This window comes from Dipodomys merriami, unplaced genomic scaffold (assembly GCF_024711535.1).
Source record: "Dipodomys merriami isolate MVZ:Mamm:240054 unplaced genomic scaffold, mDipMer1.0.p SCAF_2943, whole genome shotgun sequence".
Classification (NCBI taxonomy): Eukaryota; Metazoa; Chordata; class Mammalia; order Rodentia; family Heteromyidae; genus Dipodomys; species Dipodomys merriami.
In genome coordinates this window covers 1,700-28,716 of record NW_027204430.1, presented here as the reverse complement: position 1 = coordinate 28,716, position 27,017 = coordinate 1,700, and the positions used below count along the sequence as shown (strand labels likewise).

The 27,017-nt window shown below is 38.6% G+C and overlaps 1 protein-coding gene across 4 annotated transcripts; it reads right to left on the bottom strand.

The window, feature by feature from the left end:
* Window positions 1–5,088: 5,088 nt before the first annotated feature.
* Window positions 5,089–25,827, bottom strand: LOC138839156 (protein FAM114A2-like). Of its 4 annotated transcripts, none has more exons than XM_070038775.1 (6): window positions 25,648–25,827; window positions 24,251–24,343; window positions 15,321–15,534; window positions 12,099–12,137; window positions 5,456–5,533; window positions 5,089–5,191 (listed from the first exon to the last, which is right to left on the bottom strand). In XM_070038775.1, exons 3-6 carry the CDS (start codon window positions 15,475–15,477, stop codon window positions 5,172–5,174), a joined length of 294 nt encoding a protein of 97 aa, XP_069894876.1. In that variant the 5' UTR covers window positions 15,478–15,534; window positions 24,251–24,343; window positions 25,648–25,827; the 3' UTR covers window positions 5,089–5,171. The 4 variants fall into 4 exon arrangements, 2 of the variants coding, with proteins under 2 accessions (XP_069894876.1, XP_069894877.1); XM_070038776.1 differs by lacking the exon at window positions 24,251–24,343 and adding an exon at window positions 16,050–16,184; XR_011375885.1 differs by lacking the exons at window positions 12,099–12,137; window positions 24,251–24,343 and adding an exon at window positions 16,050–16,184 and having other exon boundaries at window positions 15,379–15,534.
* Between the last annotated feature and the right edge of the window lie 1,190 nt (window positions 25,828–27,017).

The window sequence follows — 27,017 nt, the reverse complement described above, 5'->3', positions numbered from 1 at the left end:
CCTGTTGCTGGTTAATTGGTGAAAAACGTCTCATGGATTTTCATGCCTAGGATGGCTTTGAACCTTGGCTCTCAACTTTCTTTTTTTTTTCTTTCTTTCTTTATTTTATTTTATTTATTTTTTTTTTGTGAACACACTGTACAGCGGTTTTACAATTACATGGGCAGGTTAATGCGTACATTTCTTATCAAGCATTGCAGCCTCCTCCTTTGTTTACACTACACATCCCTTCCCAGCCTCCCCACCCAACCGCCCACCCAATCCTCCCGGCTTTCCCCCCCACCAACATTGAAAAACTCGTTTTCGACATGACAACTTGTACTTCTCATTGTTGCAACAGGTCTACCTATATCCTTAAACGACTTGTTTTTCCCCATCTCCTACACAAGTTATAATGACATCAAATATAGTGAAAGCAGGGTTATACTGTGGGGGAGGGACATACAAAGCTACAAAGAGATAATCTTATAAATGCGTTAGAAACAAATGCATGAAAGGAAAAAAAACATTAAAATACATATCTAAGGATTCATTTTCATAACATCACATTATCTGACCTTTTCTGCTTGACTCATACATATACTAGATATTGCAAATAATGGAAACCATGGCACCTATGTTTCTTTTGGCCTGGCTTACTTCACTTAATATAATGTTTTCCACGTTTTTCCATTTCCTAACAAATGGGGCAATGTCATCTTTCTGATGGAGGCATAGAATTCCATTGTGTATATATACCACATTTTCTTGATCCATTCATTTACTGAGGGGCATCTGGGTTGGTTCCATATCTTAGCTATGGTAAATAATGCTGCAATAAACATAGTTGTGCTGTTGGCGTTAGTGTGGTCTTGTTTGTAAACATTTGGGTAAATGCCCAAAAATGGGATTGCTGGGTCATAGGGGAGCTCTATGTGAAGTCTTTTGAGGAACCTCCAAAGTGCTTTCCAAAGTGGTTGAACAAGTTTACATTCCCACCAACAATGAAGTAAGGTTCCCTTCTGTCCACATCCCCTCCAGCATCTGTTGTTGTTAGAGTTCTTGATTTTTGCCATTCTAACTGGAGTGAGGTGATATCTCAATGTTGTTTTGATTTGCATTTCTTTTATGGCTAGAGAGGCTGAGCATTTCTTCATGTGTCTATTGGCCATCCTTCTTTCTTCTTCAGAGAAGTTTCTCTTTAAGTCTTTAGCCTACTTGTTTATTGGGCAGTTTTTTCTTTGCAGATTTGTTGTTGGGGGATTTAATTTTTTGAGTTCTAAAGTATATTTTAGATATGAGACCCTTGTCTGTTGTATGGCTAGTGAAGATCTTCTCCCAATTAGTGGGCTTTCTATTGATCTTGCTAGCTATGTCCTTTGCCATGCAAAAGATCTGCAACTTCATGCAATCCCATTTGTCCCACCTTTCTTTGATTTTTTGTGTTTCCGGGTCTCTATTCAGAAAATTTCGGCCTGAGCCGAGGAGACCTAGGGTTTCTCCTATTCCATCCTGTAATGTTTTCAAAGTGTCTGCTTTGACTTCGAGGTCTTTGATCCATTTGGAGTTGATTCTGGTGCAAGGTGATATATAAGGATCTAGCTTTAGTTTTCTACAAGTAGTTAACCAATTTTACCAGCACCATTTACTGAAGAGGCTGTCGTTCTTCCATTCTATTGTTTTAGCTCCCTTATCGAAGATTAGATGGCTATAGGTCTGTAGGTTCATTTCTGGGATTTCAATTCTATTCCATTGGTCCTGATGTCTGTTCTTATGCCAATACCAAGCTGTCTGGATAGTCATCTTGGCTTCCTGTAGTTCTTTTTTCCTTTCTGTCTTTTTTGACAGTTGTGGGGCTTGAACTCAGGACTTGTGTGCTGTCCCTGAGCCTCTTGTACTCAAGCCTTGTGCTCTACCATTTGTGCCATAGCGCCACTTCTGGGTTTTGAGTGGTTAATTGGACATAAGAGTCTCACAAGGACTTTTCTGTCTGGGCTGGCTTCCAACTGAGGTCCTCAGATCTCAGCCTGTTGAGTAGTTAGAGCCATAGAACACTTATCTCATATTTGTTAGGTATGAAAAAAAGAGATAGCCGAGTAAGAACAGCACCATGCACATGCTATTCAGGTAAGGGGTAGTTTTATTCAGTAGACCTGCTGGGACCAGGCAAGGTTGGCACTCCACATGGCTGGGAAAGGCCTTGGAATGAGAGAGAGCTGGGAAAGAGAGGAAAGAGAGAGGAAAGAGCTAGAAAAGAGCAGAGAGAGCAGAGAGAGTCTGGGCCTGGGCTAGGCCTTATCTAGGGTACGGGCAGAGAAAGGTGTGGACACATCAAATTCAGATATGACCTCAGTGGATGCAAATGTGACTTCTTCCAGGTGTCCCAGTTGCCTAGGTAACGCAGTTACTGGGTGGAGACTTTGCTGTGAGGAGTGTGGAGTCTGCTCGCCATCCAGGAGCAGACCTTACAATATTAACAAAAAAAAAAAAAAGATGAGCTATGGCTCAAATTGTAAAACTTCCATCCCAGAGGGGGGAAAAAGCCCAACACCTCAAGAAGACTGGCAGGTCAAGCCCTAGTATCACCATAAAAAAATGAAAACCAGGGCTGGGAAGGTGGCTCAGTGGTAGAGTGCTTGGTTGCTTTGGATGCATGAGGCCCTGGTTCGACTTCTCAACATCACATAAGCAGAAAAAAAAGCTGGAAGTGGTGTTGTGGCTCAAATGGTAGAGGACCAGGAGCTGAAGTGCTGAGGGATAGCACCCAGGCCCAGAGTTCAAGCCCCGTGACCAGCCAAAATAAATAAATAAATAAAAGCCAAATACAAAGAAATAAAAACAACCACCAAAAATAAAAAGGAAGAGTTGTGCACTGGCTAAAGATGTAGTGCCTGCTAACTTGGGGGGAGGGGGGCGGAGGGGGAGAAAGCATGGACACTGGAGACTGGCCAGGCCACTTTGAAGCCCTGGGATTAACACAAAGAATAAAAACAACAACAAAAAGGCAGAAAGTGATCTTTGGCTCAAATAGACTATCAGCTTTAAATCAAAAACAAAAACTAAACAACACTGACCAGGCCCTGTGTTCAAGCCCTAGGTCCAGAACCAAAACATAAGAAAAACCTAGCCAGGTGCCAAAGGGTCACACCAGTAATCCTAGCTACTCATACTCAGGAGGCTGAGTTCTGTGGATCACAGTTTGATGCAAGGAAGGAAAGTCCGAGAAACATAATAGACTACTCAGAAAAAGCTGGAAGTGGTGCTGTGGCTGAAGTGGTAGAGTGTTAGCCTTGAGCAAAAGAAGCTCAGGGACAGGGCCCAGGCAGAAGAGTTCAAGCCCCAAGGTCAGCAAAAATGAACAAAGAAAAAAGAAAGTGAGTAATTAAGCTGTGGCTCAAGGTATGAAGCCTGCTAGCCTGGAGAAAAAAAGGTAAAAAATGTAAACAAAAATATTAAAAAATTATTCCCAGAACCACATGCTCCAGTGCACTTTTCCCTACACCCTTAGTTTGCAGACAACCAGGCCAATGCCCCTGCTATACCCTGTATCTCTATGCCAAAAATTTCAATTATTTGAAAACTGCCTTCCGAGAATTGCCACATAGGGACCACATTGAGAATTATTGACCTCAAAAATATTTATTAACATGATTTCTTTTATTCTTGTGATTTTTCTATGTCATTCTCATCATTACTTCCCTAGCACCTAGCAAATTACCTAGAATAAAAATATAGAGACATATCTGCTTATTGAACATCTACATGTATATTTGGGATAATAAGCTAGTTTATATGGGGTCAACAACACTGAGCATTTTTTACAATGAGCCTCATAGTTTGTAAAAAACAAAAACAAAAACAAAAACAAATAACACAATTTAACCCTCAAGAACTCTACATTTGCTAGTCAGCAGTCACTCATACCTCTCATCCTAGCTACTAAATGGAAGCAGGTGCTTGTGTTGTTAAAAATAGTAATGTTATAAAGGAAAAGCAGAGAATTATTATAGACTATAGGAGATCAAGTATACACAACTATATATAATTCATGATCATGTACTGGTATTAGTACTGGAGAAAAAAATGACAGGGACAGAATTGAGCCAATTGTCAAGACTGAAATATAGACAAAGATTAAGCAAAGTATGGCATTGTGATTAATTTACTGAAGCCGGTAATTACTGTGGCTATGTAATAATGGGACATTTTTATCCTGAGGAGAGCAAGATTAAAATATGTAGGAATAGAGGACTATGATATATACAAGTTAATCTCAAATGTATGTCCACAAAGAGAACATACACACAAATAAGTGATTAAGCGAATGAAGGAAAATGTTAACTATAGTGAATTTTCATAAAAAGCACATAAATACTGTTTATATTCTTTTTATGACTTTTCTTAAATTTGACCATTTTTAAACAATACTAGATTGAATAGTGAAGAGATGCACTTGAACTGCAGAAGATGAGTTCCCGAAGAGTGTTCTGAGAGGGTTTCATGGAGAAAGCAAACATTAGGGGATAAGAATAAAAGATCAAGTGTTAACATATGAAAAATTATGGAAATCCAAACATTCAGACTACAACAATAAAGTACCAAGAGTAAGAAGGTTCACAGACACAGAAAATAACTCAGGGCTACTGTGGGTTGAGGGAAGGCAAGAGGCATGAATGGTTTAATGGTCCAAAATTTTTGTCAAGGGTGATGGATATGTTTGGGATAAGATAAAGGTGATGGTTCTACAATACTGGAAATGTACTGAATGTCACTGAATTGTGGTTATAATAATAAATGTTATTACTATTTCCCTATAAAGAAAAACAATCATCCCATTTTAGAGGCTACTGTTTCCAGGAAACTCTCTGACATTATATACTCACAGGAAACCGTACTCTTTCTTTCTTACATTCAGTAGATTTTAAACATGTATTTCTTTATGTTTTTTTTTTCTTTTTGAGGTCAAACCCTGCTAGCACAGGCTGGCCTGGAACTTTCTGCTACTTTGTTGCTTGAGGAATGTCTTTCTTCTACCCAAGACATTCCATAACAAAATTTATTTTCTAATAACAACAACAACCAAAAAGATCAGTTATTAGGGTCCTTACCCTAGGACTTAGGAGCACACAGGACATCTTGATTATATCAGTTCCCTCTGTCCAGAGAGCATTGTGTGCCTGGGGCTTACTGGTTTACAGAATGTCTCCTGAGCCTGGGAAAGATAGGTATAAAAGGAAAAAGCATCCCATGTCCTGTGCATGAGCAGGCAATGGAATATATGTTGTATTAAATATTTCTCTGGATATAGAACCTCTCTGCCCACTCTGACCTTGGATATGAACATAGCTCACAAGTCATCAACAAAGAGAAAGGCTTTTGCTCTTACTTCCATATTGTAAATGGTTACTATCTCAGTTTTTATTCACTGAAGTGTCACAAATAAATGAATCACAATCACCAAGAAGTAATAACTTACCCTGGCCAGTTTGTCTGGTTTGCAGGAGATGTGTTGGGAAAAACATCTCTGTTATCTCTTCAGAAAAATCTTCATCCCCTGAAAAAAACAAAGTTTTACATGAAAAACATTCCAGAAAAACTGCTGAGGATCACAAGAAAGGTGAGAAGGAAGAGGAGTGAAGGCAGCAGAAGTATGCATAACAATTTAATGAGCATGGAATATGAGTGCTTATAGAATTTTTTCCTTTCCTTCTCAAGTTTTTATGATGCATTGTTATCATTATCCATTCTTTCACTATTAAACTTAAATGTCCAATTAAGACAAACATTTCTGAGACTTTTCTTCCACCACTGGTTAAGCTGAAGCTACAGGCGTTAGGGATAATAATAATCACTCGGCCTTCTGAGATTTCTGGGCAGACTTTGTGGCCTTGCCAGCTCCTGCAGACTTCTTGTCCACATCTTTGATGCCACACACAGCAACTGTCTCCTATCACAAACAGCAAGATGACCCAAAGGAGGATAGTCAGAGAAGCTCCCCACATACACAAGGCTTGCTGGAACCATATGAACCATGACAGCATCACTAGACTTCAGGAATTTAGGACTAGCTTCCAACTTCTTACAAGATCTCTGTTCAAGTTTCTCTTTCCAGTCAGTAAACTTGCAAGCAATTTACGCTGAATGACAATCCAGGACAGAGGCATAGTTAGCACTGATTTGGCCTGGATGGTTCAGGAAGGTCACCTGAGCAGTGAAGCTAAATGCTTCCTTGGGTGGATCATTCTTGTTGTCATCACCCACGTTGCCACCCCAAACATCTTTGGGTGACATGCTTATAGAATTTTTTTGTGCATAGTATGTCGATAGATGTTCTTAATGGGCTTATAAGAGAGGTGGGCATTATCACACTTTGGCAATAAAGATAATGAAGGCTGGAAGAGGTCAAGAATTTCCACAAGATTTCTTAGCAAAGGTTAGGAGTTAAACCTTGGCCTCCACTCTCAATGCTCTTTGCGTCACATTACAGAAGAATGAATGGAGAGTATGAAGCAGATATTGTATAAAGTAAATGGAATTCAGGGCTGGGAATGTGGCTTAGTAGTAGAGTGTTTGCCTAGCATGCATGAAGCCCTGGGTTTGATTCCTCAGTACCACACAAACAGAAAGAGACAGAAGTGACCCTGTGGCACAAATGGTAGAGCACTAGCCTTCAACACAAAGAGGCTCAGGGACAGAACCCAGGCCCTGAGTTCAAGCCCCAGGACCAGAAAAAAAAGAAAAGAAAAAGAATTTAAAAAATGGAATTCAAGTTTTGGGAAGAGTTTCAGGCAGAGAAAATGAGTGCCAAGATTAGGGGGTGAAAGCATAGCAGGAAGTTTAGTATAATCACAGCATTTAATGTAAACAAAGGAAAAAAGCGACAAAGTAGGATCCAGCAAAGACTAAGCCTTTACATCCTAGTAAGATTTCAAAGTTTCTAACGAAGAGATGAGGAACCACTGAATGATTTTTAGAACAGAGACAAGTAAGATCAAATTTAAATCAAAGGAAGATCATTTTAATGGCTGAGTAGAGAACTGATCAGCACTAATCTAGGAACAAAAAAGGAAGTAAAATTGAGGGAATAATCCATGATCCAAGTGAGCAAGATGATGTTTAAATCAGCGGGAGAAAGGATTAATGTTGGAAGGGTGCTAAGGAAAATGCTATCTTGATGATGGGAAAACAGAACACCTCACTGAAGAAACATGCAAACATATGGGTAAGTCAAGAGCAAACTATAATCAAGACAGCCAAACATACTGTCAGGAAATATTCCTTCTCTCTTTACACACCTAAATCCTATCCATTCACTCACTTTGAGACCAGCCAAAGGTTTTAACCTTTAGAATCTATATATTTCTTAATCATCAGTCTATAGCTTAAAGGGCAAATTGTTACTGCTTTATCTGACCATTGTCCCCCAAATTTCCTGGGATTGGTGGGAAGAATGTATCATAGCTCATTTGTGCCTCTCCCTTGGCATTTAAGAGAAAGAATTAAAATGACTTAGCAATCCCAAGTATAAGATGGATTGTGAAGGTGATCTCATTAATACCATCCTTACCAACGTAACTCATTTAAGCAACATTTAACTATATCCTAATATGAATAAAAATCTAAAACCTGACTCGTAGGTTGTCATCCAACTAAATCCTACTGGGTGCAAGAAATTAATCTAAAAACATAATGACATACCTATATCACAAAATATTGACAAAATGATCCAATAGCATGCAGAATTTTTTTCATTTATATTTATCTCATTCTGTTCTAAAAAATTATTTAGTGTATACTTAGAATGTAAATAATATTCCAATATATACATTTAATTTACAATGTTCAGATATACAATGTATTATGTTTGAGTGTTAATAACTTTTTTTTGGTAAGTGTTGAGAACAAAATGAGGCAGGTCACTGCTGTGGCTCATGCCTGTAAACCTAGGTATTTGGGAAGTTGAGAATGGAGGATTATAATTTGAGGTCAGCCTTGGCAGCACAGTTTGTGAGATCCCTTCTCAGCCATAGTCTGTTACATTAATATGTGCTCATCCTCCTACACTAATGTGAGAGTCCAAAATTAAGAGGATCTCAGTTCCAGCCCAGCCTGGGCAGAAAATTTTAGGAGATTCCATCTCAACAGAGAGGCTGGACACAGTGGCAAGTGTCTGTGATCCTAACAATGACAGGAAGACTGAAATCGGTAATTGTAGTTCAGGCATGCATCCAGGCAGGAAACCATACTCTCCCTGAAAACAGTCAAGGGAAAGCAGGGCCCAAGGCATGGCTCAGTGGTAGAGTGTCTGCTTACTAAGTTTGAGTGAGCTGAGCTCAAACCCCAGTACCATCATAACAAAGGAAAACAATGGTGGAAGATCACTACCAAATACTTTCCACAGAATTAAGTATATATTGGGCAGGAGTGTGGCCCAGTATTAGGCTAGGGATGTAACTCCATGGTAGAGTACTTGCCTGAGGCTTTGCATTTGGTGACTGGCATTGAGATGAGGAGAAGTTGCATCGAAAGTATGTAGGATGGTGCTGGTGGCTCACGACAATAATCAGCTACTCAGGAGGCTGAGACCTGGAGGATGGACGTTTAAAGCCAGCCAGGCAGAAAATTCTGTTTAGATCTATCTCCACTTAGCAAGAAAAAGACAGACTGGTGTCGTGGTTCAGATTAGTAAGACATCAGCTGAGTTCAAGCTGTGGTCCTGGCACCAAAAACAACAATAACAAAATAAATAAATAAAGGAATAAAGTGTGGGCATTGGAGGGACTTTGGAGAAAGGCAGGACTCTCCCAAAATCGGAAGACATATTCTTAGGCAAAGGGATGGCAAGGACCAAGAATGCTGATAGAAAAAGATGACCAACACTACCACAACAGCAGGTTCCTACCTTTATCCCCGTCAGCTACTTCCATTTTTTCAGTACTTCATTGAGATATCATTAAATGCCAACATCACTGCTGAATTCTCAACAAATATCACTGAGGAGGGCTGGCAAAGAGTGATAGGAGTTGGGCAGGAGTCTCTTTTCAGAGTCATTTCTGGTGAACATATTAGACAAAAATCCAACTGTTTAGAAAATCCCTCAGAGTCCTCTGAATGGTATTTAAAGTTCAAGATTCCCATTCCTACACCAAACAGATGCTGATTACATGAACAAATGCAGTTAATTGCAGAAAAAAGTTTATAAATAACACAACTGTCATATTGAGGAGTAATTAGAAAGAATGCAACTATCTAAACACATCACAATGGCTTTATGTGTTTCCTAAGTTAAGACTTCTAAAAAGCAGATTTTTTAATCTATTATATCTTTGGAATCATTAAAATAATTACCATCTCTTGCTTATGACTATTATGCCACTTATTGAATACATTATTTCATTTTTGTTTTGTTTTGTTTTTGCCAGTCTTGGGGTCTGAACTCTGGGCTTGGGCACTGTCTCTCAGCTCTTCAGCTCTTCAGCTCAAGGCTAGTGCTCTACCACTTGAGCCACAGCACCACTTCTGGCTTTTTCTGCTTATGTGGTACTGAGGAATCGAACCCAAGGCCTCATGCATGCAAGGCAAGCACTCTACCACTGAGACACCTTCCCAGCCTCTGAATAAAGTATTTAATTTAGTACTTATTTTAACAACCTGTAAGGAATTAGATTGGGTTACCTTACAGATGAGAAAAGAGCTCAGGATTGCAGGTCACATGGCTTTAGTAAAAGACAGATCTTCATTTTGACTCAGTGGATAACTACAAAGCCCATCATAGTTAACTGCCATCTCAATACTTCAGAAAAACATTAAGAACTTATGTTCAAAAAATCTTTTTTTTCTTTTTTTGTGCAAGTCCTAGGGCATGAACTCAGGGCGTGGGTGCTGTCCCTGAGCTTCTTCAGCTCAAATCTAACAATCTATCACTTGAGCTACAGCTCCACTTTGGGCTTTTGGTAGTTACCTGGGGATCAGAGTCTCACACTTTGCTGGTGAGCTGGCTTTAAACCCAGATCCGGGGTCTCAGTTTCCTGAGTATCTAGGTTTACAGGTGTGAGCCACCAGTACCTGGTCAGAAAAAAATTTCTAATCAGGAATCAAGCTTTTACATAGACTAAGGAATCATTTATTAGTAAGATGTTATACAATTGTCTAGTCTGACTTCTTAAACACGATGCTGAAGACAACAAACAAAAAAGAAAATGTCCCAGTCTGCATAAAATCCATACTAAAGGAGTAACAAAAGTTTCTCACTGAGAAATATTCGCTTTGCAGAAAACTTGAAGACTAGTTATTTTACAGTTGATGAAAAATAGAAAAAAATCAAAGCCGGGCGCTGGTGGCTCATGCCTGTAATCCTAGCTACTCAGGAGGCTGAGATCTGAGGATCGCGGTTCAAAGCCAGCCCGGGCAGGAGAGACCATGAGATTCCTAACTCCAATAAACCACCAGAAAACCGGAAGTGGCACTGTAGCTCAAGTGGTAGAGCGCTCGCCTTGAGCTGAAGAGCTGAGGGACAGCGCCCAGGCCCAGAGTTCAAGCCCCACGACCGACAAAAAAAAAAAAAAAAGAAAAAAAGAAAAAAATCAAATGAGGTTTAGAAATATCAGTGGCAAGCACACTGACAGTTCAAAGAAGTAAACAGAGAGCCATCTTTAAAAGCACTAATATTTGGAAATTTTTCATCTGGCAGCTCTCAAACATGCTAGTCTCAGGACCTCTTAATACTCTTAAATTTTGAGAGCTCCCAAAGAGCTAATTAAAAAGGTAAGGTGGCTCAGTGGTAGAGTGCTTGCCTTGCATACATGAGGTCCTGGGTTCCATTCCTCGGCACCACATAAGTAGAAAAAGCCAGAGGTGGCACTGTGGCTCAAGTGATAGAGCGCTAGCCTTGAGCTGAAGAGCTGAGGGACAGTGCCCAGACCCAGAGTTTAGGCCCCACAACCGGCAAAAAAAAATGTTAGTAGAGCCAGGAACTGTTGGCTCTCACCAGTAATCCTAGCTACACACTCAGGAGACTGAGATCTATAGATTGCTATTAAAAGCTAGCTGGAGCAGGAAAGTCAATGAGATTCTTATCTCCAATAAACTACTCAGAAAACAAAACAAAACAAAACAAAAAAAACCCAGAAGTACAACTATAACTCAAGTGGTAGACTACAGCTCAGGATCAATGCCTAAGTGCTGAATTCAAGCCCCAGGACTGGCACAAAAATAAATAAATTAAATAAAAAATAGGGGATACACATGCATTCGCATGTGCATGCACACACACACGAGAGAAACAGACAGATATGTTAAAAAGTAGAACTCAGCTAATGAGCAAAGCATCAGGTATTGAGTCCTAGTTTCACAACCCAAACAAAAGAAAATTTAGAACTCAAGTGCTTATGGTAGTTTTGTAAACTTAAGAACAAAAACACTGGGGATGGGAAGGTGGCTCAGTGGTAGAGTGTTTGTCTTGTATGTATGAGGCCTTGAGTTCAATTACTGAGCACCACATAAGCAGAAAAAGTTGTAAGTGGCGCTGTGGCTCAAGTGGTAGGATACTAGCACTGAGCTAAAGAGCTGAGGGTCAGCACCCAAGCCCAGAGTTTACTCCACACAACTCACCAAAAAGAAAAAAAAAAAGAAAGAAAAGAAACACTACTTATTAATATACGCTTATTGAAAAAAACTGTATTTTCCAAAAAAGGTAAAATTTCAGCAGAATAGTCCCATTGTTTTACATCTTTAATAAATCTCTTCATCCTTTAGCCTAATGAAAGACACCTGTATTCTCTCATCTGCTTTTATACTGTCTGTTGGGTTATGATGTTTCAAGTATATGCAGAAAATCTACCTTACAAAGTCACTTAGTTAGAAAAGGAAGAAATATTTTAGTTGCCTTCTCAGATTATCAATAAAGCTAATGCTGGCATACTCCTTAATATTACACTAAAACTCAACTAGTGGTCATCTCTTAAAATTTAGTTGTAATGAGATATATAGCAATGAGCCTGAAGCTATACCATAAGATTTTCTGCTTGGATGTATTAAATTAAAATCAGTTAGTCTTTTCTTTTCTTTTGCCTGTACATGATTTGCTAACATCACACATTAAATAATGGGAAAATACTCACACTGAGTCACACAAATCTTCCAAATGCTGACCAACTGTCCTGAAATCAATGAATATAGCTGTTATTATCAACACAGATTTCATCAGCATAGTCTGTAAACAGCACTGGGAAGCTACAAAGCTCAACAGAGCAATAAATACATTCTATAAAATTGAAACTTAGTTTGAATGTGTATCATGACTCATACATCGTTGCTTTTCTCGTCGTAAAGGCTCATTTCATTCACTTTTAAGAAATGTTCACCAAATAAAATTCTAGTCTCTATGACCACTTGTATACTTCAGAGTGAAAATGTCATTCCATGGCAAAGTAAATAGTTCATTTAAACACTACAAATGGGCTAGGCACTGGTGGCTCATGCTTGTAATCCTAGCTACTCAGGAAATTAATATCTAAGGATCATGGTTCAAAGCCAGCCCAGGCAGAAAAGTCTGTGAAACTCTTATCTCCAATGAACTACTCAGAAGAAGCCAGAAGTGGTGCAGTGGTTCAAGTGGTAGAGCACTACCCATGAGCAAAAAAGCTTAGGGCAACATCCAAGCCCTGAGTTCAAATCCTAGGACCAGCTTAAAAAAAAAAGACAAAACTGAATTCATTGGATTCCACTTTCTTAAAATAGCCAATTAGCAGAGAATATGTCTTAGAAATATATCTAATTAAATGTTAAAATAAAACAACCTTAAGATTCATTTGTCCAGAAATTACATTTTATACTAACTGCCACATTACCTATTACTATAAAAAATGAGCAGCTTCAACATTCATATTTTCTAAGAGATACAGGCTTTAAATTGTGGAGGCAGGGAGGGGGAAGAGTGTCACTCATGTTTTAGGTACTACCACCTTTTCTGCCTCAATTCAAGATGGGATTAAGGATCCCACAAGTCACGAGGCACAGATGAAGTATCCAGAGATATAAAGAAACATTAGCCAAACTGAGGACAAACTCTGAAAAGAGCAATCTCTAACTGTAATCACTGGCAGGGGTGTACGAACAATATCAGTATGAGGGATGCTAAGAGGAGTCTGACAGGGAAAAAAAGAAGAAGACATAAGCAAGAGGCTGACGTGTCTGAACACCTAGATGGGGGAAAGTTGCAAAAAGAATTCTACATGAAAATTCTCACTGCAAAAAAGAGAGAGATGCAGGGTACCAGTGGCTATCCTTGTCAGACTGCTACTCAGGCAGCTGAGATCTCGGGATCACAGTTGGAAGCCAGCCTAGGAAGAAAACTCCATGAGACTCCTATCTCTAATCACAAAAAATAAGCTGGAAGTAGAGGTGTGGCTCAAGTCCTTAAAGGTCTAACTTTAAGCAAAGAAGGTCAGGGACAGCAAACAGACTTTGAGTTCAAGCCCCAGGACTAGCACAGGCGTTGTGCGTGCACACACACAAACACACAAATTGCTCTAGTAATAATAAATAATCTAGTAATAATATTAATATTAATAATAATGAATACCCTAGTAATAATAAATACTCTAGTAATAATAAATACATTGCATCTTCCCACTCCGATTCTGAATTTTCATATTACCTTTTTTCTCTTCTTCTTCTTCCTCATAAAATTCTGCTAGGGAAAATGCTTCTGAGTTGTTCTAATTCAAATATTAGAGCCTCTAATTCTTCTCCACTCAGAGAATTAAGTAAAGATTTCACCTGAATGAAAATAATAAAATATTGTGTAAATATTAATGAAAAAAATCTCATAAGGAGAAAAGACTGAAGAGCTCATGCCAGCACAGCTCTGTGTGTGTGTGTGTGTGTGTGTGTGTGTGTGTGTGTGTGTGTGTGTGTGTGTTTGTGTTGGTCCTAGGGCTTGAACTCAAGGCCTGGGGGCTTAGCTTTTGTGCTCAAGTCTAGCACTCCATTATTTGAACCACAGCACAACTTCCAGCTTTTTGGTGGTTAATTGGAGATAAAAGTCTCACAGACACTCTTATCTAAGCTGGCTTCCCACCATAATCATCAGATTTCATTCTCCTAAATAGCTAGGATTGCAGTACCCATTTCTAATTTTTTTTTTTTTTTTTTTGCAGATCCTGGAGCTTGAGCTGGGAGCTATCCCTGAAGCTCTTTGTTCTCAAGGATAGCGATATACACTTGGAGCTACAGGACTACGTCCAGCTTTCTGAGTTATTTATCAAAAATAACCTGTCTGGTCTGGCTTTCAATTAACCTCATATCTCAGCCTCCTGAGCTAGGATTAGAGCCAGAACTAATTTTTTTAATAACCGTAACACTAAAGGGTAGATATTATAGGAAAATAGATAGAATTTGAATTTCCAAAATTAATATAGGCCAAAAGATAAATGAAAATTATCAGTGCTTAAGCATGACTTCGAAGCCCAGGCAGAAAAAGTCATGAAACACTTATCTCCAATAAACCAATAGAAAAAATACTGAAAGTGTTGCTGTGGCTCAAGTGGTAAGTGCCTGCCTTGGGCTGAAGAGCTGAGGCACAGGACCCAGGCCCAGAGTATAAGCCCCAAGACCAACATAGAAGAAGAAAAGAAGAAGAAGAAGAAGAAGAAGAAGAAGAAGAAGAAGAAGAAGAAGAAGAAGAAGAAGAAGAAGAAGAAGAAGAAGAAGAAGAAGAACAACAACAACAACAACAACAACAACAACAACAACAACAACAACAACAACAACAAGAGGAAGAAGAAGAGGAAGAGGAAGAAGAAGAAGAAGAACAAGAAGAAGAAGAAGAAGAAGAAGAAGAAGAAGAAGAAGAAGAAGAAGAAGAAGAAGAAGAAGAAGAAGAAGAAGAAGAAGAAGAAGAAGAAGAAGAAGAAGAAGAAAGATTGGCTTAGATTATCAGAGTAGATGAACTAACAGGAAATTATATACAAATTAGCAGCTATAACAGGCTTTTTGACAGCTAAAAACCCATGACACTGGAGAAAAAACAGAAAATTAAAGACTAAGGTGAAAGAAAAGGATATCTGATACTAAGACCTCTGTTCTTTTTCTTTTTGCTTATGTGGTGCTGAGGAATCGAACCCAGGGCCTCAGGCATGCAAGGCAAGCGCTCTACCACTGAGCCACCTTCCCAGCCCTGTTCTTTTTCTATAATTTTAAGAAAAATAACATTTGACTTATTCACTATTTCTAACAATTAAACAGTAGGGGATATTTTTCTTCTATTATAATATTTCGAGCGACCCACATCTCCTTCAGAGACACATTTCATAGTCCAAATATACAAAGTGAAAAGAAACCATGCAACGTTTTTTCTTTGAAGACTCTTTTCAGCTGGGAGTTTGGGATTGGAATTACCTTTATTTCACTTTCTTGGGAAAGCATCGCCAGAACTTCTAGATGTTCTTGAAGTTCATCAAAGGGTAGCTTACAATGAGTTTTCTTGTCTGTTTCCATGGCTACCTCATTGGAGGTCCTTAGCTCTTCTTTTTCCTTGGCCTCTTACTCTAAAACCTAAAAAGAGATGGAAGCATAGATACAGCAAATAATAAGAGCTCAAGGGAAAGTTTTTAAGAGTGGAGAGAAGCAAAGCTAAGTTCCAGTATAAAGTACTACCCTTCATTCTTGAACAGCAAATCAAATTCACTAAGGATCAGGAGCTGCATAGAAAAAAAAAAGAAGCTAAACAAAATTTGATGCTAGACAGCAGCACCTAAGGAGCCAAATGCATTTCCAAAAGTGGTTTCAACAGTAATCTAATAAGTAATCTTGATAGCCCTCAGGATTTTGTACTGCACTGACAGAGGCGACTGCAGAAAGAAAAGAGCTGACTGTTTGTCTAAGCATTAGACAAACCCATAAAAAAAATCCAGCCCATAAAAAATGCCTTAATTTTATAATGCATTGATAATTCTTTACAAGAAAACACACTAACGGAGTCCCAAGGTAACAAAGGGAAAAATTCAAATTAAAAAAAAAAAGCCACAAACAACAGAAAACAGCAATTAAACCAGTAAAGGTAACAGTACCTGAGACAGTGCAGAATTCCAGTTCATCAAACCCTTAGTCATTTTAAATACAGGACTCCGTTCTGCTATTACATCCATTGTCTTCTTCCCAATGAATTCTAAGGCATCTAAACCCCCGCTAATAATGTCCTTTCCCTAGATAGCAACATCAATGTCAGTACTACAATACTGGGAAAATACATTTGCATGTATTGTGGGGGGTTTGTGGCAGTCCAGGGACTTAAAACTCAGGGCCTAGGTGATGTCTATGAGCTTTTTTCCTCAAGGATAGTACTCTACCACTTGTGCAACAACTCCACTTCCTGCTTTGTTTGCTGGTTCATTAGAGAGAAGAGTCTTGCAGATTTTCCTGCTTGGGCTGTCTTTGAACCACAACCCCAGATCTCAACTTCCTGAAGAGCTAGGTTTACAAGCATGAACCACCAGTGCCCAACCATTTATGTTTCAATTCTTTAAGAGTGACTTACAATACTAAGTACTGGGAAGAATGTGGAACAGCAAGGGAAATAATTACACACTGCATGTGGAAACATAGTAGATTCTCCTCTTTGGAAAACTGCTGGCCAGTATCTACTATGCTACATATGTACAGTGGTTCATCAGAAGACAGCTTAATGGTACAGTGCTTGCCTAGCATGCATGAATCCCTGAGAACAATTCCTCATTACAACAGGAAATAGCACTGTGACTCAAGTGGTAGAGTGATAGCCTTGAGCAAAAGAAGCTCAGTGACAGTGCCTGGGCCCTGAGTTCAAGCCCCAGTATTGGCCAAAAAAAGACATAAACAAAAATATTCAGAGCAGCAGTATTTGTGATAGCTATAACATGGAAACTATTTTAGTGCTTAACAACTGTGGGATAAATAAAATATGACATAGTGACAAAATGGAATACCACATCCAAAATACAACATGGTCAAATGATACAAAAATGTTGTGGAAGAAGCTAGATACAAAATGTACTATAAGTATGTAAAGTATAAAAGCAAACAAAATTATTCTAAGATAAATGTCAGGACTATAGTTATCTTCCTAGAAGGGGCATACTATCTCTTAAAGATTCTGAACAAGTTCACATTATGAAAATTCACTGTTTTAATTTTCAGTATGAAAATTAAGAAAAAAATATAAAGCATAAAGCTAAAGTATAACTAAATATTGTAGTGCATGCCTATAATGCCAATACTCCAGATACTAAGGTATGAGTATTGTGAGTCTGAGGCGAGCCTAAGCTACATTCATATCCATTCATGGATGCTCAGGCTACACAGTGAAAAGAATAAAAAGAGAATCCAAAGACACAGTGTATGCCTGTCATCACAGCTCCTTACAAAGTAGAGGCAGAATTGTAGTCCAAAGCCAGCACAAGCAAAACCGATGATCAGATCCAAAAACAAACTATCTATTTCTGCTTTCTAGTTGCCATGGTATGATTGATTCTGCTTTGCCATGCCCTCCCTGACATTTTGAACTGACATCTCTGAGAACATAGATCAAAATAAATAACTACTCCCTCTAGATAGATAGATAGATAGATAGATAGATAGATAGATAGATAGATAGATAGATAGATAGATAGATAGATAGATAGATAGATAGATAGATAGATAGATAGATAGATAGATAGATAGATAGATAGATAGATAGATAGATAGACACATAGATAGGTAGATAGATAGAGGCATGCAGAAGAAAGGATTAAGGATGTGGCTCAAGTGGTACTTCATATTGCCAAAAGAAAAAAAGAAAGGTTAAAATAGCCAGGCAATGGTGGTCCGCTGACTTGTGCCTGCAATATTAGCTTCTCAGCTACTCCGAAGACTGAGAGCTGAAGATCACATTCGAAGCCACCCAGGCAGGAAAGTCCATGAGATTCTTATTTCCAAATTACTTCTCAAAAAAATTAGGAAATAGTGCTGCTAGCCTTAAGTACAGAAAGGGTCAGGGACAACACTCAAGTCCTGAATTCAAGCCCCAGGACTGGCAAAAGAAAAAAAAAGTATTGATCTGCACATAGTAAACATTTTTCTAAACAAGGGGAAACTATAGTCAGAAACAGATCAATGGATGGCAAATGCTGTGAACAGACAGAAAGGTGTGGCTACAAACTGGCATGAAGGAACTCCCTCAGATAATGAAAATATTCTTATATCTCAGTGAGCCATACAAATACAGAAAATATTCTGTATCTGTGCATCACAATATACTGTGATTATACAGTATAAACATAACCATTATTTCTCAACACAAAGTCATATTGCAGAAAAAAGTTTTACTGTATGAAAATTATAGCTCAACTTTGTCCTAAAAGACTATGCTGATTCTTAGTATGGGAATCAATATACATTACAAAGATGAGTATGTTTCAAGAATAATTAGTTCTGTTTGCCTTTAAAAATCTTATACTAGATCAACTAGTACACCAAGTAATTTAACTATATTATATCAAACACTCTATTATGGAGAGAACTTTTGCTTTCAAGTTCTACACTTGCCTTCCTATACAGCAACTAGAAAACCAGACAAAATAGAAGAAAGAACTATTTTTAGATACTACACAAAAGACAAAAAAAAACCCACTTTGGTCCAGGAGAAAAGAGAAACAAAGTCAGCCCCACAGCTGGGCTTTCTGCCTAGAGAAAAGTTCCAAACCCCAACACACAGAGGAGAACCTACAGACAACAGAACACTCACAGGCAATGTAAGTCAGGGATAAAGTCTGGCATCAAGGAAGGCTGAAGCAGCTACTACTTTAAAGTCAAAAAACTTCAGAGGATACAGCTATATAAGTAAAATGTTCCAAGAATCTACAGATGTGTTGATTTGTCTTTATCTGAGTAATGCACTGTTCAAACACTAGGTAACATCACACAGTTGGGAGAAGAAGTAGCATAAGTAGTAAGCAACACAATCCCCATAGCTCAAGCTATGCTGAAACATCTGGTTTTTTAAACAACCAAAGTGAACAGATTTCACTGAAAACCTGAGGAATAAGAGTGAATTCAGAGGAATCAGGGCGCAGCAGTAAAGATAAACTAGTCCTTAAGACTGAAGGCTAAAAGACATACAATAGAAGAAACAAAGCTTCTTCAACTACTGGTGTTGGGAAAAGTGGGCGGCCACATGCAGAAGACTAAAAGTGGACCCCAGCCTACCACCATGCACCAACATCAACTCAAAATGGATTAAAGATCTTAACATTAAACCTGAATCTCTGAAACTACTGCAGGACAGAGTAGGAGAGACACTTGAACTTATAGGCACAGGAAGAAACTTCCTGAACAGAGTCCCAGAGTCACAACAAATTGGGAGAGTGACTCGACAAATGGAACTACATTCAAATAAAAAGCTTCTGCACAGCTAAAGCTATCGCAACCAAGCTAAAAAGACAACCAACTAATTGGGAAAAATATTTACCAGCAATATATCAAACAAGGGGTTAATATCCAGTATATACAGGGAACTCAAGAAACTAATCCCAGGGGAAGGGGAAAAACAAGTCGTTTAAATGAGGATACAGGTGGGCCCATTGCAACAATGAGAAGTACAACTTGTTATGTAAAAATGAACTTTACAACTTTGGGGGTGGCAGGGAGGATTAGGTGAGGGGGCCAGAGGGAGGATGGAAAGGGATGGGAAGGGGAAACAAAGGAGAAGGCTACAATGCTTGATAAGAAATGTACTCATTATCTTGCCCATGTAATTGTAACCCCTCTGTACAGTATTTTCACAATAAAAAATAAATTAAAAAAAAGAAACTAATCCCTCCCAAACCTAACAAACCAATTACTAAATGGGCAAGTGAACTAAAGAGAGACTTCTCAGATGAAGAGATAAAAATGGCAAAGAAACACATGAGGGAATGTTCACCGTCCCTGGTTGTGAAGGAAATGCAAATAATGACAACCCTGAGATACCACCTTACCCCAGTCAGAATGTCCCACATCCACAAGTCAGGCAATGACAAATGCTAGAGGCGATGCGGAGAAAGAGGAACCCTATTACACTGCTAGTGGGAATGTACACTTATGCAACCACTTTGGAAAGCAATCTGGAGGGTCCTCAGAAAGCTAAATATTGACCTCCATTATGACCCAGTCATACCACTTCCAGGCATCTATCCTGAACAACAGGAACCAGTATACAAGACAGATGCACCTCCAGTTTATTGCAGCACTGTTCACAATAGCTAGGATATGGAAACAACTCAGATGTCCCACCACAGATGAATGGATCCAAAAATTGTGGTATCTATACACAATGGAATATTATGTAGCCATTAGAAATGACAAAATAATGACATTTGCAGGGAAATGGATGGAGCTAGAAGAAAGCATGTTGAGTGAGGTAAGCCTAAAGCAAAGAGACAAATGGTATATGGTCTCCCTGATAAGTGGATGTTAAATCCAAAATGTTAGGTGATACAACAAAATTAACAAGACTTAAGAAACAAAGAACTTCATCTCGTCAAACCACTACTAAATAACTCCATGCTGCTGATCACATGTATGGTATATATGTGTACACCAGAGGGGAACCAGGAAGATGACACAGAACTAGAGGGAATCAGGGGAAAACATACAACAGCAGGACCCATCATCTGCACAGGACATTGACCAAAATGAACTAAGCAACTTAATGACAGCTATGTGAGGGAGGGAACAAATGGGAAAGAGGGAACAGCTGATGCTATGCAAAACAAAAGAAATGTACATACCACCCAATGTCGAAGAAATAACTATCACAAAGTTCATAGAACTCATAAATGTTATGACCATAATAGACAATTTGCTCCAGGAAAGTTAGAATGTGTTTGTGACTTTAACAGCATCACTATCCCACAATACTGTGAAATTCGGGAAATTATGTAATCAATCACAATAAAAAATAAAAAATTAAAAAAAGATTGAAGGCCACACTAGACTCCCTCTAAACAAGCCTAACAGAGAAGGAAATGGTGACACTGTCCAAAAAGAAATGTACTCTTAGCAAGGCACCAGTGGCTCACACCTGTAATCCTAGCTACTCAGGAAGCTGAGATCCGAGGATTGTGCTTCAAAGCCAGCCCTGGCATCAAAGTCTGTGAGACTCTTATCTCCAATAAACCATCAGAAAACTAGAAGTGGCATTGTGGCTCAAGTAGTAGAGCACTAACTAGCCTTGAGCTCTAGAGGTGAGAGGCAGCGTCCAGGCCCAGAGTTCATGTCCATGACTGATAAAAAAGAAATGTATTCTTTACCCAACTTCTATAACTGTAACCAGTATCTTTTAATAACAGTTAAAAAGTTTTTAAGTATCAATCTGAATTGGGAAAGCAGGACAGGGTGACTGTTGACTCATGCCTATGGTCCTAGCTACTCTGGGCTGAGATCTAAAGATCACAATGGAAAGCCACCAGGGCAGAAGAGTCTGTGAGACTTTCATCTCCATTTATTTATCCCGCAAAAACCAGAGGCAGGGTTCAAATGCCATCTGTGGAGGAGGGAGACAAGGTAGACTGTGAAGACAGAATTCAAGCTCCAGTGCCAGAACATACACATTAAAAAAGAAAGAGGCCGGGCACTGGTAGCTCACAACCATAATCCTAGCTACTCAGCCTTGAGCAAAAAGGTCAGGAACAGCGCCCAGGCCCTGACTTCAAGCTCCAGGAACACTAAACACACACACACACACACACACACACACACACACACACACACACACACACACACAGAAAGCAGAAGACAACATCCTTAAAGGAACTTGACAAAATTGCAAAAAAGATGACCAAGTGATTTCATTGGTATGTTTTATCTCAAACTTCTAAAAAAAAACCATCGCCAGTATACTTTCCTTCACAGTGAAATTAATGCTTAGAAATTTTAGAAGATGAGAAAGACGTTAGGATAAAAAAGCCACCCATTCTATTCTGGTACACTTAATATTCAACTAAAATCTAAGTCCATAAAACTTCCACTGAGTAGTGGGAGTTCTCTACTCATGAGACACAAGTAAACACAACCTAAATTCTGTTCTCCATGCTAGTCTTCAAAGGTATAAAAAAGGTGTATTCTCCCTATCACCTTTCCTTAGATTTTCATATTCATGATCCATTAACTCTCTAACTTTTTAATACATTAATACTAGCCACTCTTCCCAGGGTTCTCCATAATTTTTATTCCCCTTCTAAAATATGGCTGGCTCTGAATGACAAATATCCTTCAAGTCTTATAAAATCACTGCTGTTTACTATCCAAACATACTTCTAACTCCTGTTTTCCTTGCCCACTAAAAGCAATTCCTGACAAAAATTTCTGAAAATGCCAACACTTTAATCTTCCAACATCTCAAAGCATCAGAGTTAGACATTAAACCATTCTAGCTGCTGGGAGTATGAGGAGAAATGAAACTTCCTGTCTCTGTAACTCCTGAATTTGAGCTTATCTGTTTGAGAATACCATACCTGCACTCACAGCATGATCTGACAACAATTACAAAATTATAAAGAACCTAACAAATAAAAGTGAAGATACCAGGACCCTACATTCACCAAAATAACATGCAGTACTCTATTTGTAGAGTTCTTCAGGGAGAAAAATAAACTCATTTTTAAACACATAGTGTGTTAGTCACAGACAAAGTAGCCTCACTTATGCAAGCATCATTAAGAACAGTGCCTCATATATGGAGTAATTTGCCATGTCCGATGAAGTTATCTCTCCATTCTACTGACCCATGCACTATGGACCTGAAAGTAGGTCAATCCAGTTCTCTCTTAGGTATTCACAAGTAGTGATAGTGGAACCTATTAGTATCTGATAGGTGTATGCCAAGACGCAATATAACTCTGAAGATGGAGAAAGACAGGTAGAATAAATCTGCTTCTAGAGAAAAAATGATAGAGATGAGTAAAGAGTCTTAAATGAGAAACAATAAGGGCTATGAGAGATGAAGAAAACAGACTGGTCTTCAAAACTTTTCTATATGGATTAGAAGTGCAGGTTTCCTTTTGATCATTACAAACTTTCAAGAATAAACCTTGGCACAGGCCAAATTTTTCTTAAAAGAGACCCAGAAACACAACAAAGCAAAGAAAGATTGGACAAATAGGATTGCATGAAATTGCAGAGCTTCTTGCATGGCAAAGGACATAGTTAGCAAGATCAATAGAAAGCCCACCGATTGGGAGAAGTATTTCACTAGCCATACAACAGATAAGGGTCTCATATCTAAAACATACCTGGAACTCAAAAAATCAAATCCTCCAACAACAAATCCTCAAAGAAACAACTGCCCAATAAATAAGTGGGCTAAAGACTTAAAGAGAAACTTCTCTGAAGAGGAAATAAGAATGGCCAATAGACACATGAAGAAATGCTCAACCACCGTAGCCATGAAAAAAAAAGGCAAATCAAAACAACATTGAGATACTACCTCACCCCAGTTAGAATGGCTAGAATAAAGAACTCTAATAACAACAGATGCTGGAGGGGATATGTGCAGAACCCTACTGCATTGTTAGTGGGAGTGTAAACTTGTTCAACCACTTTGGAAAGTAGTATAGAGGTTCCTCAAAAGACTACATAGAGCTCCCCTATGACCCAGCAATCCTATTTTTGGGCATATACTCAAATGATCACAAACAAGACCATCCTAAAGCTACCAGCACAACTATGTTTACTGCAGCATTATTTACCATAGCTAAGATATGGAACCAACTCAGACGCCCCTCAGTAGATAAAGAAAATGCAAAAAAAAAAATAGAAAAAAAGTCTAGAATGTACCTCAGCTCAATGGCAAAACACTTGCCTAGCTAGTGCAACATCCTGGGCTCAATTCCCAGTTATCAGAAAACAAAAGGCAGAAAAACAATCAAACAAACAAAAAACAAAAGGCAAAAAATAGCCCTAAATGAACAAAAATACTTTTTGGTCGTGACAGATTTAAATTCACCTAGCCTTGGTTGCCAAACAAAGTGCTAAGCAATTCTTATATTCAACATATATAACAATATCATTTTAATATGTAGCAGTCCTTGAAATTACTTCAGATGCAGAGTAGAGGGATATGAGCAGTTATAAGACACAGATCTCTAACTGGCAGCTGGATTCACAAGACAACACACCACACCTGTAGAATATCCCCATGTCCTTAGTATCAAAAATGCACAAGCTAGCTACTGAATCCAAAGTATCCTAGGACTTAATGTTTCCATATACAGACCTCCAGCATGTTTGACTTCGGCTGAAATCTCAATGGGACTAGGGATCCCAAGGGAAGTCTCTGCCTTTTCAATGATATTTGAAGTATCTTGTCCTAGAGAAAAATCAAAATGTGTTGCTCTTTATTACCAAACTAAACAACCTAAATTTCAAAAATGTAATATCAAAGTCCATACATCTAAAATCATGATAGCTATAAGACAGTTTATTTTTAACAATTAGGGTTATTAGTCCTTGGAAATATCTCCTTAGTATAACATTTTTTATACAAAAACTCTGATACATCATCACTAAAGAACAGACATTTATAGCAATTCCTAGACTTCATTCTAATAAGAAAATGCTACCAATTCTACTTGCGATGTCTATCATCTATCTCATGATCACTTGTCTTCAAACAATTAAATCCCTTGAACAAATGTAGAAGGAGATTTATTAACAAAGTCCCTTGTAACAATATAAACACACACAGTAATGAAATGACTGATGATCTTACACACAATGGCTACTGTAGCTGAGCCTGAGGAGAGCAATGAGTTGCCCCAGCTGCTCCAATATCCCCATCTGGCTTGGGATATATCTTTGGAAAGTTTCCTACTGTCCCAGTAAATGAGCGGGGGAGGGAAGACACAAGAAAGTATGAAAAAGTATAATATACGTAAGTTATCTAATTATTAGCCAAAGTATGGGGAACCAAATAATATTTGCTTAATGCACTGCTTGACTGACAGACACTTGCATGTTTTCATCATGTAGGCACCATGCAGCAAAGGTAATCACTGCTGATGGCATTTATAGAACTGAAAAACTATTATTTATGGTTGTAAAAACAAGTAAAGAATTTCAATCCTAAATTAGCATTGAGCTTGAGTCTGTTAACCCCAACTTCTTTTTCCTTGTACCAGGGCCTCACACGTTTGTTTTGCTTGCTCATGACTGGCATTCTACCACTTGAGCCATACCTCTAGTGTAGCATTTTGCTGGAATTTAGTTGGAAATTGAATCTGCATTTCATCTGGACCTAAGCATCCTCAGGAGCTAGGATTACAGGTCTGAGCCAGGGGTACCAGGTTAACCCCAATATTTTTAAATCCCAATATTTTATAGAGATTCTAGCTGGGCACCAGAGGCTCACACCTGTTTTCCTAGCTACTCAGGAGGCTGAGTATCTGAGATCTGAAGATCAGAGTTCAAAGCCAGCCCAGGCAGGAAAGTCCATGAGACTCTTATCTCCAATAAACCATTAGAAAAACCGAAAGTGGTGCTGTGTTTCAAGTGGTAGAGTGCTCACCTTAAGCTGAAGAGCACAGGGACAGCGCCCAAGCCCAGAGCTCAAAGCCCCATGACCCACAAAAAAAAAAAAAAATAGAGATTCTAGTCAGTGGCTGTCTGTAATACCTGAAAAGGGAGAACTTCTGAAGTCTCAGGGTCCCTGGAAGACCCAACATCTGGTCTTTTCAACTGGGCACTACAGCTTCCATTAACTTTCTTGATTGGCATGTTGGTCAACAGATTCATTACTCTTCACAGACTCAGAATTCTCCACTGACTCCCAGTTTCCATCTTCAGTTATCACTGGAGACTCAACGATCATCTTTATCAGAAAGCCCAAGGGAAAAACGTGATTGAGGTCAGCTTTTTTAGTATACATTATTTGTCTAAATCTTTTTACACTTTCACAGAGTCACAGGCAGAAACATTAGTAAATTAATACAGACAAGATCCCACAGATCTTCCCCCAGGTTCTCCTAGTAACAGCTTCCATAACTGAAGCATAATTCATTGTGGCAGAATCCACCAATCTTCACATTTCAACAGATTTCAACTGAACCTATTTCACTTCAAGAAATATAGATGAAATTACATAGCATGCCACTTGTTAAGAATTTTTTACACAGCATTTAAGTCCCTCCAGAGCCACTTTTATTGTATTAAGACTTTTTTTTTATTGTTTCTGAATAGTCCTTGGTATAAATGTACTTTGGGACTATCACAGAAATAAGATGATTCAGAAACCTTATGTATAGGTGTTTATGGGAACCAAAGCTTTCTCTTGAGCTACTCAGTTTAGTTTTAAATGTTACTGTTAGGCTGGACATGTGCCTTAGCAGTAGAAAGCTTGCCTAGCATGCATGAAGCCCTGAGTTTGATTCCTCAGTACCACATGCACGGAAACTGGCACTGTGGGTCAAGTGGTAGAGCGCTAGCCTTGAGCAAAAAAGCTCAAGGATAGTGCCATGGCACTGAGCTCAATCCACAGGACTGTCCCAAAACAAGGTATTGTTCTATTCTTTTCCCATGTAAACTATCACTTCATTTTCCAAGTGGCAATGTAAGAATAATCAAGTTCCCCTGAATTCTGATCAACCATGTGTTGTCACTATTTTGATTGAACCATTCAGATAGGTGTGTACTGGTACCTCACTGAGCATTTTAAATTGCATTCCTCTAACGGTTGGGACCAACGCATCCTTTTATATGTTTATTTGCTGAGTATATATTCTTTAGTGAAACATTTATTTGTATCTTTTGGTCATTATCCAATCATTCTGGTTTGGTTTTTATCATAATGTACTACAGAGACTTGAGAACACTGTTTATTGGAGATTTAATTCCTCTACTATATGGCTTGCAAATATTTCATGCTACTTTATAGTTTTTTTTTTTCCTGTCTTCCTAGAGTCTTTCCCTGAGCAAGTTTTTCATTGTGAGGAGGTTCATTATCTATTTCCCCTTTTACTGACTATCCTTTAAAATCTTTAGTAATC